This window comes from Ursus americanus, chromosome 21 (assembly GCF_024610735.1).
Source record: "Ursus americanus isolate L20-20 chromosome 21, mUrsAme1.1.p, whole genome shotgun sequence".
In the NCBI taxonomy this organism is placed as follows: domain Eukaryota; kingdom Metazoa; phylum Chordata; class Mammalia; order Carnivora; family Ursidae; genus Ursus; species Ursus americanus.
In genome coordinates this window covers 2057720-2074337 of record NC_142147.1, presented here as the reverse complement: position 1 = coordinate 2074337, position 16618 = coordinate 2057720, and the positions used below count along the sequence as shown (strand labels likewise).

Below are 16618 nucleotides of genomic sequence, written 5' to 3'. Positions count from 1 at the left end.
GCACAACAACAAATGGGAAACCTCAGCAGAGAGATGGAAACTTTATTAAAAGATGTGTCAAATGGAAAAGCTAAGAAAAACAAGAAATCAGAACAACAGAAAACCATGGTCCCAGAGATGAAGAGCTCAGCACATAAAACAGGCTAGCGGCAGCCTGGGCAGAGCTGCGGACTGGACGTCGGCGATCCTGAGAAAAGGGCAACGGAAATCGTCCAACCAAAACACACAGCGAAAAGAGCAAGACAAACAAAAAGGGCACCCAAGAGCTGTGGACAATGTCAAAGGTCCAGGTGCGCGGAGCGCAAGTCCCAAGGCAAGCGAGAGGGGGCAGAAGAAAAATCTGAAGAGATAATGGGGACAAATTGTCCAAAATTAATAAGAGACAACAAACTAGATATCCAGGAAGGTCAGAGAACGCAAAGCCAGGTGAACACGAAGCACCGTCAGCACCCGGTGGGGGCAAAGTTCCCGCCAGCGTCAGCGCAGTCCAGAGCAATGAATGTTCTACAGACAGAGAGGCGAGGCACGCGGGAGAGGAAATCTGGCATTCTCGGTGTCACAGGGGAAAACGTGAATTCCACGGGAAGGTCAGGACTCCCAGAAAGCATGGCTGACAGGCCAAGAGGGTAGGCATGAGCAAACAACTTCTGTCCAAGCTTTTAAAATATGATCCATCAGCTGGATCTTCTCCTACAGAATTACATCTTTGATTTTATAGGGAGAACGTTCAGACTCGCTTTGGAGACACTTTCGATATGTCAGTCCATGAAACAAAGGGGACTAATTCAGATGCTTTGGCTAAAGACAGCGGTTCACCGTGATGGCCCGGGCCAGGGGGCGGCAAACACATTTTAACTGTGGAGGTCCGTATGTAGGTATGCAGGTAAGGACACGTGTCTACGTAGGGAAAGTGGTATTTATTTAGTAGTGGAACCTTTTGTTTAGATGACATTTGTTGAAGCAATCAGAAAATGAACAGGAAAACCCAGTATGGACAACAGATGGAGCTGGGACTGGACTCTCTCTGTCTTGGCTGCAGAGGAACCGAAGCAAACACCCTTCAGCCGCCTGTGCAGGTCACAGCGTCCTGCCTCTTCTCTTTGCCAACAAGTGCGAGGAGCACAGATCGTGGCATCGAGGACCATGTTTTCATGGTCGTGCACGAATTACTTGCTCTGCCACTGAAATCACTCTGCAATATTATCGAGAGCCTTTTAGTTTTGTAAGAGCCCTTAATCACCTTACCTTTGAAATAAATTCAGTCACTTCAGAGGAAGATTTGGTTACTGATGTTACTGAAGAATCAGACCACAAGACCTTAAAAACAAACAAACAAACAAACAAACCTTAAAAACAGACGCCACGTACGTCCCTCACAACACACCTGTCCACGGAGTCTTCCCGGGCAAGGTGCAGTGAGCATGCTGAGCCCTAAGTGCGTGCGCCTTGGGAATGGGGTAGTTCACATCCCCCGACTCATGAGAAAGAAGTTCACATAAGTCCTTTAAGCTGCACTTCCTGTCTTGTGCAATTATTCAAATCTCACCAAATTACTCAAGCATGGAGTCTGAGGCTTACTCCACAAAGTTATACGCAGTCACCGACGAGCACAACTGCTTGTGTGTGCCAGTGCACACCGTCCTCAAGGGGGCCCCCTCTCAGCTGAAAATGAGATAAGGCCCCCGCCCTCGGGAACCTGACAGAACAGGGGGCCGGGGCAGTGAGCACTAGGGGCGCGGCGGGGGTGCGGGCGGAAACCTCAGGAGAAAGCAGAAAGGGCTCTCTGCAAGCGGCTCTACCGCGCCAGGCGTGCCCGAGACCCGAGCACACGGCTGCGTTTCCGCGCTGCATGTGGCGGGCGGGCGGCCTCACGTCATCACTGCGTCCCAGCCAGTCCCCTCAGATGGACTGCAGGTGTCCTGGAGGGAGTTCTCCTCCCTCCATCTTCCCAGTGCTTCTCCAGTGTTTCCTGACCACCTCGGGGCGCGAAGGGCTGGTGGGGGGGGGCGGCACTCAGACATGGGAGCAGGGCGGGAGCTGGGCTGGGAAGCAGGGACTCCACCCCAGTTAGAGGCGAGCAGGGGTCAGGCAGGAGGGCCACAAGAAGGATGAGACCATGAAGCAGGATTTGGCCCTCAGATCCAGAAGAAGCCACCGGAGGGCTTCAAGTCACGAAGTGAAACGATCAAAAAGAAAGCATTACATCTGAAGTGATGGAGCAGATGGAGCGTGGCGGTTTGGAAGACCCCTCTGGCTCCCGCCACCCGTCCGCGCCTTCCGAAAAACAGCCCACTGTGGCTGCTGACAGACGCCACGGCCCCTTTGCTCTGCTGAACCCCACGTGAGTCCCTTCCGTCCCCACAGCTGCCACACCACAGAACACCTGCGAAGGTGGCCATCTCCTCGAGCTCCCAAGAAACACAAGCCAGCAGAGGAAAGGGGGCTCCTCCGCGATCTCCGAGTTCCAGGAGCCCGGGGACACCTACACGACGCGGCAGGCGCAGGCGCTCCCGGAATGAACGCGGCCCGCCGCCCAGATGGACCTGCGCCCAGCTGCAGAACCCCCCCTCCTTTCGTCGGAGAAAATCTCACGACAGCACTGAACACAAGTCTGGGGCAAGCTGCCCCCGATGAAACACCAGCGCCACCTATGATTAAAGGCGGAAACTTTCTGGTCCTTAGATATTGGACCCAAAGCATGGCTGACATCTCCTGTTTGTCACAGGGCAGCACGAGGTGGAAGATTCTTCTTTTCCTTGCGACTCTTACACCAGGATCAAAACCCGATTCTCTTTCCGTCCACATTCAACGGCATGAATGCATCTTAAAGCCCACGAAACACGAAACCCAACATCCAAGAAACAAGCGTAGCACAGACGGAGCGTGTTATGTTCAAACAGACAACGTGCTTCCCCGACGATGATGTCCTTGCACCATTACCACAGGCTGTCACCTCCTGATGCTTTACTTTTACTTCCAAAAGGAGCAGACACTTCAGTCCAAGGCAGACAGAAAGCAAGGGCTCGGTCCCGGGCTGACGTCAGCACCACCACGCTCTGCAGCGGACGCAGGCTTCCTTCACACTCACCCTCGGCCTCACCCGCCAGGCCCAGCCCCCGCACCAGAAGAGGGGACGGGCCCCAGGAGGGGCAAGGACACACAGCATGGACATGCTACACGCGTCCTGTCAAATCCGAGGCGGCACCAACTGTAAGCCACCCCATTAGGTTACGCACCACCAAGAAAAAAGCTGCCAGAGGAACGACGGCAGTGCGGTTTCCTATCGCCTGTACCTGTTCATCAAGGGCCTCACTAAGCCAGAGCATAAACTACCCTAAGTGCACACAAAAAGCCGAACATGCACAAAACAGATACTTAGGACTCATCACACCACGTCTCAGTCCTCTGACTCACGTGTCAGCTCTGCCCCCAACGTCCCCACGTCCCCCACAGCACGCTACTCTGGAGCACAGGGAGCAGAACGTTCTCTCTGCACAGGGAGCAGCCCAGCTAGAGGCCCTGCCCACGGCTCAGGCCGCACCACGGACGTGAGCCCGCGGCCCGGCACCAGAACACCTAGCGCCGGGCCTCGAAGAGCTCAAGGCAGCCAGGCGGAAACACAAACCATGTGTGGAGAAGAAAACGGTTTTAAAAGACTAAAAACTATCATTTATATTCTCAGTGATCTAAGAAAAGAAAAACATAACCAAGAACAGGATGCTATGAAAAAAGAATTGTCAGAGAACAAGTATTCTTTGAAATTAAAACCAGGACAGAAGTGACAAATTCCACTGATGAAGAGGGGAGATGATGCAGTCCTCCATCAAGGAGATCAAAACATCAAATGGAAAGAAAACAGAAAAAAATAAATAAAACAAAGGACCAGGCGTGAGGTCCAATATGCAGACAGCAGGACTTCCAAAGGAAGGACACGGAGAAACACAGAGCAGAGGAAACCCAAAAGGGAGCAATCAGGACGGGGCCCCCAAATTATGGACCTGAGTTTTCAGGTTAAAAGGGCCCACCGAGTCCCAACACAATGACGAAAACAGACCCACAGCCAAGCACGGGTGAGGAGTGTGCAAACACCCAGGACTGAGGAAACCGTCAAAAGTGCCAGAGCTCGGGATCTGGAGGTGGGAAGTCAGCAGCGCTCCCCGACCCCTGAGGAAGAGCGAAGCCCAGCCTCCTTCTCAGTCATATGTCGGGGTGGGGTGGGTAAAGGCATGTCCAGACATGGAAGGCCTCGAAGTAGGACCTCCCAAGTGCCCTTCTAAGAAGCTACCAGACAGAGGATGACATAAGACCTGAGAACAGGGGATGGCGCCTGTAAGGAGGGAGGGGCCGCGCAGGTGGGGATGAGGGGGAGAGCTGGGGCCCACCGAGGGCCATCGGGTCCATGTGGGAGCAGAATCACAGCTCTGAGATGGAACCAACAGGACTCTGAGCCTGTCTGAGCACAATGGGGGGACTCTGAGACAATCAAAGGGCTTTTGGGGTGAAGTCATTTCTAAACACTTGTCCCTAAGCAAAAAACAAACCAGGAAACACAAAGAGACGACTCGAGGGAGAGCCCTGAGCACACGCCAGGTGGCTCCGGGACCAGCAACCCTCATGCAGTCACACGAACCCCACAGAACCACTGAGGTGCTTGTCAAAACACACACTTCCCTGCTGCTCTTGGCAATGTTCGCAGAGTTACTGGACTCCAAACTCTGCAAGAACAGCTGATGAAAACGAAATTAAATTTAAAAAATAGCTGTCAAGACTCATCTTTGCTAATGGCTATAAGATATTCAGAGCAGTTAAGATTATTTTGAAATGAAAAAATAAAACTTTCAAGGAAAAGATACAGCACTAAGGTAAAGGTAATGGCTGGGTTCTTCAGAAAGAATGGCTTTGAATAGCATTGTCCTACAGTTAAGGTGCTAAAATTCTACAGTCTAGAAAGTGCTTCAAGGGTTTGGGTCATCTTCTGATATCTTCCCTCTCTATCCTTCACTTTGAACAAGAAATATTTTTATTTAAAAAAGATTTTACTTATTCCAGTTTCTCAACAGTGAATCTGGGAAAACGGGCAAACTCGGGACACTTGACACGTGCATACTTCCACGCTGACTTTGTACGTGCAGCCACTCGCTCCCCGCACTCCGGTCTGACCCCTCAGGAACCAGTAAGGAGCAGCTCCGACTCCAGTACCAACACGGCCAACCCCAGGGACAAGAACGGGAAAAGCGCAGACCCCTATCTGCAGGACACGTTCACGTACAGGAGCGTGCTGAAGCAGCCCCGCGGGCTTTCCTGTACAACACGCCTTTCATCTGTATCTGGAAAACACTGATCCATGAAAAGTGAAACTAGAGATGGACAGGACTGAGGGAATGGTGGGCAGCCATGGAGGCCGGCAGGAGAGAGGGTTCTCTGTGGCCCCCTCTGCGGCCGGCAGTGCCGTCCCATCGCGGCCGACGCTCCTGAGGTGTTCGATGGCTCTGGTCCCGGTAGGGTAGCTGTTTATTTCCACATACAAAAGACACCTTAAAGGACAATTTATTTACTCTTCATTAATTGGGGTTCTGTGGACAAAAGGAAAGCCTTCGTCTCAGGTAACCTTTTTTTTTTTTTTTAAGTTTCACTGAGTGATAACGGACGATAAACCACACCTGTCTAAAGGGCATAGCATGATAAGTCTGGGCAATGTTTACATCCAGGAAACCATCACTCCCATCAATGCCACGAACATGTCCATCATCCCCAAAAGTTTCTCCCTCCTCTCCCCAGAAAGCCACTGTGTGCCTTCCGTCACTCTAAACGGTTTGCATTTCCTACGGTTTTATGTAAACGGACTCACACCATGTATCATTTTTGGCAAAGGGTCTGGTTTTTTTCACACACTGTCATTATCTGAGTCTTCCCCACATTGCTGGTGTAACAACAGCTCAGTCCTTTCCACTCCGGGTGGTCTTCCACGGCGTTTATGGAACCGCCACGTGTTTATCCATTCTTTGTGGACGGACACTCAGGGTGGTCCACATCAAGCTGGTGTGAACATTCACGTACAAATCTGTGTGAACACATGCTTTCTTTTCCCGCGGATTAATACCTGGTGGTAGAACTGACGGGTCATACTTTAGGGAAATTAACTTTTTATAAAACTGCCAGAGATTCCTTTCCCTTGCAAAGAGGTTATACCCTTGAGCACGCGCGCCGGGCCGCGAGGGGAGAGGCCCAGCAGCGCTGTGTGCGCCCCTGGCAGCAGCCGGCCAGTCCGCAGGAGCAAGGCACCACCTCCCTGGGGCTCTAGTGGTCATTGTCCTAATGACTAGCGAGGCCGAACATCCGCTCACGTGGGGTATTTGCCCTCCGAACATCTCTGCTGAGGTGTCAGATCTCTGGCTCATTTTCTACTGGGTTGCTCTCTTATTACTGAGTTGTCAGAGTTCCTTATCTGTTTGGAATGAAAGCTGTTTATCGAACATGCAACGTGCAAATATCTCCTAGTCTGCACCCCTGTTCTGCCATCCCCTCACGGTGCCTTTCGAGGAGCAAGTTCAACACTCTGATCGAGTCTCACGTATTCATTTTGTCTTTCGTGGATCATGTTCTTGATGCCGTAGCAAAGACACCTTGGCCTAGCCACACAGTCTTGTATGCGTTCTTCCAGAACTTTTATCAGTTTATGCTGTACATTTAGGACTATGATCAGTTTTTTTTTTTAAGATTTTTTATTTATTTATTTGACAGAGAGAGAGACAGCCAGCGAGAGAGGGAACACAAGCAGGGGGAGTGGGAGAGGAAGAAGCAGGCTCCCAGCAGAGCAGGGACCCCGATGCGGGGCTCGATCCCAGGACTCTGGGATCATGACCTGAGCTTATGATATGAGCTTATGACGAAGGCAGACGCTTAACGACTGAGCCACCCAGGCGCCCCAGGACTATGATCAGTTTTGACTTGGTTTTCTATGTGAGGTGAGAGGTATGGTCAAGGGTTCTGGAGCCATTTGTTGAAAAGACCGTCCGTTCTTCACTCAACTGCCAGTCTGTCAATCGGCCTTGATCTGCGAGTCTAACCCTGGACTCTCTGCATCGACCTGTGAACAGGTGCCCCATGCTCACGGCAACCCCACACGCCAGCATCCCTGCAGTCTAATAGCGAGTCTCCAAGATAGGCGGTGTGCAGCTTCCAAGTCTATTCTTCTCAAAACTGTTCTGACTACTCTGTTCTTTGCATACATGTTTTAGGGCTAGCTTGTTGATTTCTACGACAGAGAAACCCGACTGGGGCTGATTTTTAAGGGAAGTCACCTCACACGACAGCAGGTGAGTAAGTTTAGGTGGGCCCGCTGCTGTCTTCGGGCCGCCTGCCCTCAGCCCTCCTGTCTCCGGGGCGCAGCGCTGGCGGCAGCCAGCGGGAGCCCCTGCGCTTACACTCCCGAAGGTGCATGGCCTCGAGCAGTCCCCCTTCCTTGCATGACAGGAGTCCCCAACCTGACACGTGAATGACAGCCGTCAGCAGCACCCTAGCAGCTTCACACAAAACAAGCACACAGTTTAAGCTGCGCAAATGAACAGTGTTCTGTAAAAACAAAGTAAGATTTTTTTTTAACGCTGACCCTATCTTTCCTTTGTGCCTCGAGTTACCATTCAACACACACAGTTTGGGCTGTGAGTCCCTCGGGGCATATCCAATTAGTATCCCAAGGGGTGCCTGGGTCGCTCAGTCGGTTAAGCGTCCAACGCTTGATTTCGGCTCAGGACGTGGTATCAGGGATTGGGCCCCACGTACGGCTCCGTGCTGAGCACGAGGTCCGCTTGAGATGCGAGCTCTCTCCCCGCTGCCCTCCTTCCCACTCACTCACTCTCTCAAATAAATAAATAAAATCTTAAAAACAAAAAAAAAGTTAGTACCCCAAAAGAAAAAGTAGTTTGGTCTTCCAGGTTAGAGAAGAATTTTCACTTTTCTACACACAAGAATACTTTTGTCACTTATCATTTCAGGAAAAGGAAGATCTGCAGATAACCAAAGCTTTTGCTGTGTTAAAACACCGCAGCTCACCCACCGGGGTAGAGACGTCTTCAACCTGTGTGACAGCGTCGACACCAGGCGACACTCCCGAGCCTAGGGCCGCAAACTCATGGATCCAGGCTCCTTCTGGAGTTGTGCAGCCTGCTTGCAGAGGACTCAGGGCGCCATGTCCTAATCCTCACCAGCTTGTTGCCTCCCCATTCCTGCCCATAACTGCCGTCTCCTCTGAGAGGCCAAGTGTCTATTTTGCCAAAGCTCATTTCTTCAGAGAGAAGCTGCAGGCAGTCACGTTCGCCACAGTCACATATCTCACACTGTACAAGCCCAGGCTGTGGGCTTGAGGATGGGGGCAGATCAAAGCCCAGCAAAACCAGACGGGCTGAGGGGGGCCCACCCCCCAGAATGGCTCAGCCCTGTGGAGGCAGATGACCACGAGGGGAGGTCTGGCCACGAGACTCAGAGCGTGGTGAAGGGGAAAAAACATGCTCAGCGTTCCAGGGACCTCACCCCTACGAGGCCCTGAAGACGCTGGGATTCCAGGGTTCTCCGGGTGCTGAGACCTGGGTGCTGGTCACAAGTTTCAACAGCCTCAAAGCCTTAGGCAAGTCTTTCCCGTACATTCTGAAGACACATGCATAGTGAAACAAGGGATTTGCACAATGCAGTACACCTCTGAAACAAATGAAGATTTTATCTTTTTCGTGGTAAAACTAGCTGAAGTATTTTGATGCAGCTATACCCTTTGAAAAGTTAGTGAACCACACACAGCATCAGAGCATACAACCTCGGTGCGAACTCGAAGCTTTTATTCCTGAGAACACTCCCTAGTAATGCAGGAAGCAGATTCTTCCTTATCAATCAGTCTTCAGGCACGAGGTCAAAGGAGAACCTCACACAACATGAGGGCCAAGTAACAGAACCCTGGGGATATGGCCAGCCAGAGTACATCTCCCAGCCTCCTGCACAGCTAGGCAGGACCAAGAAGCTAAGTTTTGGTCAACAAAATGTAAGTGGAAATGTCTAGGGGCCACTTTCAGAATGTTCCTTAAAAGAGAGAAAAAGATAAAGTCTTCCCCCCTTTTCATCCTCTGTCTTGTACCTGGAACGAAAACGTGAGGACTAGTGCCCTGGCTGCTACCCCAGACCGTGAGACTGCGGGTGCACACCCCAGGGATCTCAAAGCCGTCAACTGGGGGGAGCGCAGGCCCCCAAAGACCTCATGGAGCGCAGCTCCCGGCACACTGTGAGGCCGCTGAGCCACGGTTCCCGGGGGCCTCCGATCCTAATACACAGCGTGTGTCGATTGTCACACGGGGTCTCTGCGTCAGCCAGCTCTGGTGACCAAGCAGCAGCAGCTGAGCACGCCGGTCTAGACGCTCAGCACACAGGCGGGAGGCAGCCCGCCCGTGGCCCAGGCCCGGCTTTCTGCCTCCCACAGCCTTGGTACGGTGCTTGGCAAAAAGGCCCATCTTCCATTTACAGCAATCTAAGTATCTACTCATGGCAAATGTTTCCTTCCTACCCCTTAGAGGAGAAAAGGGAAAAAAAACTTGGCATCTTACCTCAAAGGAACATTCAACATTTCTTTCATTTTTTTTGTGTGATAATCCCTTCAGGTCTATCTTTTCAACACTCACTGTAAAAGCAAAAAACAACAACAACAACAAACAAAATTATAAAAATGAAGTAAAACCGTGAAGTACATTTCAGTTAGCATTTGCTATTTCAGCAGTTTTCAGAACGAGGCTCTCGGCGCCGGCGCCGCTCGCGGTCCTCTGCACAGTGCTCGCCTGGGGGAAAGCAAAGAGCCGTCACACTCAGGAACGGAGGTGAATTTAAAAGCAGAGCAGAAGAAAACAGGCCACACATAAAAACAAGTCACAGCAAAGGAAGAGAACGGTCCCTGGAAAGAGAACCGGAGTCGACGGGACCGCACGAGGGCACAGACGCCCGGGACGGTGGGGACCGGGGAGGCTCTGTCTGGACTTCAGAAAAGCTAACGCTCCACACTGTCGGCTGCGGCCATGTCAGAGCCCGGAGCCCAGGCAGCGTCTCGTGGGGATCTTCTGGTCACCAGAGAGGGCGTCCTCCTCCTGGGACAGGGCCGGGCTGGCGGGACTCGAGGCAGCGGTTAGGGAAGCGGCACGGAGGGCTCCCCTCTGCAGGACAGGGCGGGCTGAGCGAGGCGGCTGGGTGCAGAGCGCCCGCGCCAGCGGGGACACAGCCACACCAGCGGGGACACAGCCCCGCCGCGGGCCTCCACACGCCGCTTTCGCCCACGCTCTCCCGACAGGGCTACACCCTGTGTCTCCTCAAAACTAGAAGGGCAAGTAAGTTCTTACACACTTAAACTGAAGTTTGAAAATGCAGATATCTGAGCACAAACATTGCTGAAGATAAAAGAGCCACTTACAAACCTGATGCAGGTTCCAAACTCCCAAACCACACTGAGGCGTGCGCGTCCTGTGTCCAATTCAAATGAAACGCTTCTCAAGTACTAATGGGACAGATTCCCGGAGCGTCTCTGTTGTCTGCAGACACCGACAGTCCAACCCCTTGGCGGCTAAGGAAGAAAGTCCACGACAGCCGAGGAACTTGAGTACGTGCGTGTTACACACGTCTTCCTCCGTGTCAGTTCTCCCAGGCCCAGACAGCCCCTGGCCATGGACCACGAGGACTTCCACAGACCTTTCAAACCTAACTGTCCAAGAGGAAGCACTTAACAGAACCTCTGAAACTACTAAGCTCCACGTCCTGCAGACGCCCAGCATCCTGGCGGGCCACAGCGCGCCTCCCAAGGTCTTCTCCAAGAACACCGGTGCTCTAAGATGTTCAAGGGTACCCCCAGAAAGGTGCATGGTCAAAAAGCTCAGAGGAAAAAAAACCTAACACTTTCTGGTAGACTGTGTACATTAACAATATTAAAGGCTCTGAGCAGTCCCGAAATGAACAAGTCTGTTCTGGTAACAATTCCCCAGTTTTTTGGGCCACAGAACTCTTTCTTCCCCTCCTGTGTACACACCTTCCAGAGAACAACACACGCTCTGTGCAGCGCGCTTCAGGGATGGTTCCAACCCTACAACGCCCAACACCGCAGCCACTCACCACATGTGACTATTTACATTTGTATTAATTACAACCAAAGAGAATTAAAAATCCAACTCTCTGGTTGTACTAATCTCATCCTAAGTGCTCCACAGCCAGATGTGGCTAGCGGCTGCCTCGCTGTGCAGCACAGATAGAACCTTGGGTCATCGCCGAGACCTCTCCTGGACAGTGCGGGTCTAAGCGGGGCTGGCAACCTAGAGGCCGTCCTGGGCCTGTTTGTGTAAACGGCTTGTTGGCACACAGCCACACCGTTTGTTTACATATCATCAGTGGCTGCTTTCCACCCCACGACGGCAGAGCCCAGCCGCTCTGCCAGAAACCCTATGCTTCCCGAAGCCAAAAATATTTACTATCTCCATCTGCGCAGAAAAAAATGTGCGATCCTTGATCTAAAACCAACAGTGGTTCACTCACCAACATGTCCTTTCAGATTCCTGCTGTGCGCAAGGTCAAATTCTAGGGGCTGGGAACAGAGCAGTGAACACGACAGATGGGTCCTCATACTCAAAGAAGTTACTGGCTGTTGCGGAGAAGACCCTTTACCTGCTCAACTGTTCTCTCCTCGCAGCCTCCCTAATTGTGTAAAGTGGCATGAAGGTCTATATGCATCTTGGGAGATGCGAGAACCCATTCGGTTTGAAGTATTTTAAGCTTAAAATAGCACCTTACAGGAAGGAATTACTCTTAAAAAAAAAAAAAAGTGTTTGTTTCCTTTCTGGCAAAACGAAGAACACAGAGTTTGAGGCTGCACACCTCCCTATTTTCACTCAGTGAAACCGCTCGCTGTTCTCGTCTGGCTTCCTCCATCAGACTGTCAGCAAATAAACAGCTTTTATGTTTTCCCAATCAGTATTTTTTAAAAACTGACCCACAATGACATCACTCTAATCCAGATCTTCCCCCTTTTTAAACAACAGAACATACGAAGTCAATGAACACAGAAAAATGTAGTCAGCATTTTCCCTGGCCACGGGACAGCAACGTAAACCTAAATGTCCCAGGGCTGAATATTATTAGCATTTATGAAAAAGAGTCAAGAGAGAAAACCCCAACTGGACCGGGAGCGGAAGTGACTCATCTTTGGACAGGAGAATGTGGAAAGCAGATGAACGCCACTCAGCCGTCTGCAAGTCCGCGGCTGCAGTCTGGGCGGCCGGAGTGACTGGCGCCACCACCCCACCTGCGGGCAGCGTGTGCGGCTCGGGCGCCAGGCGCCGCAGGGGAGCTCTGCTATGTCGCCTGCAGTGGACTTGTCCCTGTGGAGGCACCTGTGGTCATGAGGGGTGGGGCTACGGGGCCTTTCATTAGGCTTCAAAGATAGTGAAACATGTTCTCGATTTTGGAACTCACGTTAAGGACCATGATTTCAAGAACAAAAAAGTGAAAACAGCTTGCAATATTAACTAAAAAACTACAAATTGTATGTGTAACATGGCTATAGCTGTTTAAACCGTAAAAGAAAGATGAAAAATAAGTTATCAAAGCTAACAAGGGTCATTGTGCTTGGTGGTGGAATTATGAGTAGTTTATCCCAAATTTCCAGAATGCAGTTTCACGCTTTTAAAGGGTATTCATCTCCACACGCACACGAGCATGTTTGTGACCCACTTCTCTACTGGTAGATACGGCGACCCCTGTGCCTCACACCGCCCGTCAGTCCTGTAGACCGTCATCCCAAGGGCACGCAGAGGTCTCACGACTTTCTGAGGAGTGCAAGCAATCACGGCTAGGTCTGAGGGCTAGAAATCAATCCTTCAAGAAGGGTTGGGATTCGCACCGCCCACAAAGACTCCAAGACATAAAGGCCACGGCCAGTGGAGCACTGGGAAGGTGGGCGGGGGAGGCGGGGCTCCTCTGTGGGAAGAAACGGGCGGGGGTCTGGACTGCGTGCAGGCATGTCTATCGAGGACCGACTGGGCCCGGCCAAGGGCACCCGAGTCTAGGCCAGCCGGCTCGCTCACGCTGAACTGAGAAAGCAAAGCGGGATGTGCGTTCTCCTTTTAAGATGGTTTGTTATAACTTTCCTTCTTTTCCCATTCAAGACACACATGAGGAATCTGCCTCCAGTCCTGCAAGTCGACCACACAGCCTTCAATAAAACATCTAATTGCACTGAACTGCCACTTTTATAACTGCATCAATACCTAACTTCAAAAACCAATATGCTAATGTAATTGGAAAAGGCGGGAGGGGATTCGTGTGGGACAGAAGTACAAAGGCATTGCTCGAGCAGTCAGACAGGGGTTCCAAACGTCCTGAAGCAGGACTGGGCATCTGAATGGGGGCGGGGGCTGGCAAAAAGTCAAGACGGTTTAGGGCTGAGCTGGCCCAAAGGCCTCTCAGCCAGCAGCGACAAACCCAGGACCAGGAACACAGTCTCGCCATCACAGCCCTCGGAGTTCCCAGTTCAAACTGCTGTGCTCTAAGGGTCACCCTCACTGCCAAGCATCTTCGAGCGGTTTACGAGAGCTGACTGTCACGTCACATGTATATCAGACACTTACTGTGTTCCAAGAATGAGTCACTCTTCTGAAACTTCTTCCCTTTCTACCCTAAACTCTTCTGGAAAAAACTGGGTAGTTGGTACTTTTCTGCCATAGATCCTTTCCTTGATTTTGAAGTATCTTCGGTCGAACAGTTTAATTTCTACGTGCCCCACAGAGGAAACCACTTTATAACTTAATAAAACTATGCTATAAGCCATCACAGGAGGGTATCATTTATGACTGCGGGAAAAGATGCGAGACCCCCCTCCCCCGCTGCATAAACACCTCCTTCTCCTGAGCCCTATACTGAAGAACTCAATGTCTTCCTACTTGAAATAAAGAAACTGAAACAAAATAACATTTATGATGCTTCCTGCTTAAATTTTTATTACTGAAATCTAGTTTTCACCTAAAAATTGAAAAAGTATATTCTTAAAAGTATATTCTTAAAAGTCTCAGGAGTAATAACGTTCCTCAAATTATCGACGGACATTCTCCTTTCCGTTTGGTTGTCCGTGTTGGTGGAACCCTTTCTAGAAGCAGTTCTCAGCTGCTGTGAAAATCTGAGTGTTCACTGCTTCACTGATTAACCTGAGCCTCCTCTCTGGCTTCTTTCTAGGACATATCATGTTATATTTAAGAGTCCCCTAATTTGTTTTTCTTTTCTTTTTTTTTTTTTTTTTATCATCTAGCTACCTTGCATTTACTTGATTTGTCAGTTCTCCAGAAATATAAACAAGAGTAGTACACGGCATGATCTAGAAAACATAAAGCTGGTAAAAGGGACTTCTCAAGTAGCAAAAGTAGGAAATGAACACACACATACTCTATTTGAATGGTTAGTGATATGGCACTTGAATCTAAGGGCCCAAGGATTTTTCACTTATTTAAATATTCAGGCAAACATTTTATTCAGAATTAGTATGTTCCAGGCACAGCACTAACCATAAGTGATACAAAAATTACAAAGTTCACAGCAGTGACATGTGAGTTCGACTTCAAAGGGAAGAGCCCATTTAGGCAGAGGAACGTGGTGATCAAGGCTCAGGCAGGACAGCACAGGGAGTCTAAGGAAGTTTGCTCACGGCTAGAGCCAGGAACTCAGAGTGGTGACAAGAGACCAGAGAAGGGACACGAGGACAAGATGAGGCCAGCCCACAAATCCCAAAAACCCCACAGCGGGCCTCCTCCAGGCAGGTCGAGGTAAGCCCGTGGGCTCTGCTGTGAAACGGGCTCAGTCAGAAATGTGACACTTTCCAGCTCAGTGATCTTGGGCAGTTACTGAATCCCTGAACAGAAGGAAGACTGGTCCCTACTTCACGGGCCTGTGACATCAACGAGGTGCACACACACATGGAGGGGGGCACCTAGTGCTGGTCGGTGCTGTGACAGCAGTTGCTGCTGGGAGCCCTGTGGTCCAGCTGCAGGGCAAGTCCCTGCTTGGAGATGGACCAGACAGGAGAACCCACAGGCAGCAGAGGGGACAGAGACCTGAACCAGGACGGCGGCTGCGGTGGTGGCCCCGCTGAGCCCACTCGCGTCGGGGCAGGGAGCTGGGGTGGGCCTGCAGGTGTGGCTCCAGACGCCTGAAGGCTGGCACTGGAAGCTCATTTTAGGGGCAGCAACGGAGGGGTGATGGGTCCATTCTGGGCACGTGGGCAGAGGCACCAGCAGGCCACATCAATGGGAATATTCACAGGAATTCGGGGTCCTGGGCAAGGGTCTCAGCTGAATGCTCAGATCTCAAAGTCATCGACAGGTGAACAGAAGACACCCAAACAGAGTGTGAGTGGGTGCCAGAGAGGAGCCCAGACAGCACCAGCGTTTCAGGGGCAGACAGAAGAGGGGATTTCACAGCAAATGAACACAGAGGCAAGAGGGGAACCGGGACGTGTGTTACCAGGAGACCAATGGAGCACACCCCCCAACGGTTCTGGATGTAGGATGCTCCATGGTTTAAAAACGGAAAGAAACCAAGAGAGGACAGAGTGGTGGTGGTGGTGGTGGCGGGAGCGGTGTCAGATATGCCAAGAGAAGATAAGAGCTGACCTGTCGTGACTTCTCATTACAGCATGAGAGAGGAGGGTGCTGAAGTCAGGGTGCAGGGGTCCACGGGTCGCAGAGAACCACCTGCTCTTCCTGGAGCTGGGCTGCACCGCACGGCACGCGTGCACATGATGGACACAACCGTAGCAGACAGAACAGGCGGGGGGGGGCACTGCAGCATCACTCTGCAAAATGTGTCACGGCTGGGGGCACCTGGGTGGCTCAGTCAGTGAAGTGTCTGCCTTCAGTTCGGGTCATGATCTCCAGCTCCTGGGATCAAGGCCTACATCGGGCTCCCTGCTCAGCAGACAGCCTGCTTCCCTCTCTCCCTCTGCCTCTCCCCCTGCTTGCACACTGTCTCTCTCTCAAATGAATAAATCTTAAAAAAAAAAAAAAAAAATCCGTCACAGTTGGCTGCGGGACAGCCTCTGCTCTGCGGTCTGTACCCACTTCCAAGGTGTAAATACTTCCACCACGGCTGATTCGCAGCCATACAGGGCGTCAAGAGGCTAAAACCCTTCCTGCGCTCTGCACAGCTGACCTCACGGGCCCGCGTACGCTGGCTTCGGCACATGCCACTGAGCACATTGCGAGGTTCTCATGCTCCGCATCAAGGGCTGGCTCTGAATTCAACATAAGGCTTGAAAAGTCACAGATGGATGCTGCAATCCTGGTGGCCTCCCTCGATGGGGACTCAGACCAGCTGAGCCGCGCTGTCTGAAAGAAGCTGCTGTGGGACGGTCAGCTCGACTCCGACCTGTCACTCTCTCTTTGGGGGATGAGAAACCACCACTCAGACAACTCTGCTCTGTGCTTCAAGTGAGACTCGTTGGCTGCAGAAGGCTGCAAACAACCAGTGTTCGAAAAATAATAATACTGCATGAAAACATAGCAAAAAAGTCAACAGAACAACTTACTTTGAAATGTAAAGTCCTAAAAAAAATGCAATGTCTTCA

The 16618-nt window shown here is 51.3% G+C and overlaps 1 protein-coding gene across 2 annotated transcripts in view; it reads right to left on the bottom strand.

Annotated features, from left to right (window-relative positions):
* The window catches only part of ZCCHC14 (zinc finger CCHC-type containing 14), a 55974-nt gene that overhangs the window by 13785 nt on the left and 25571 nt on the right, over window positions 1–16618 (bottom strand). Inside the window, exons 3-4 of one of the 2 annotated variants that reach the window (XM_045772802.2) lie at window positions 9585–9658; window positions 1246–1317 (exon numbers count right to left, since the gene is read on the bottom strand). In XM_045772802.2, coding sequence (XP_045628758.2) covers window positions 1246–1317; window positions 9585–9658 — 146 coding nt within the window. The remainder of the gene's footprint in view (window positions 1–1245; window positions 1318–9584; window positions 9659–16618) is intronic. The other variant, XM_045772803.2, reaches the window with a different exon arrangement.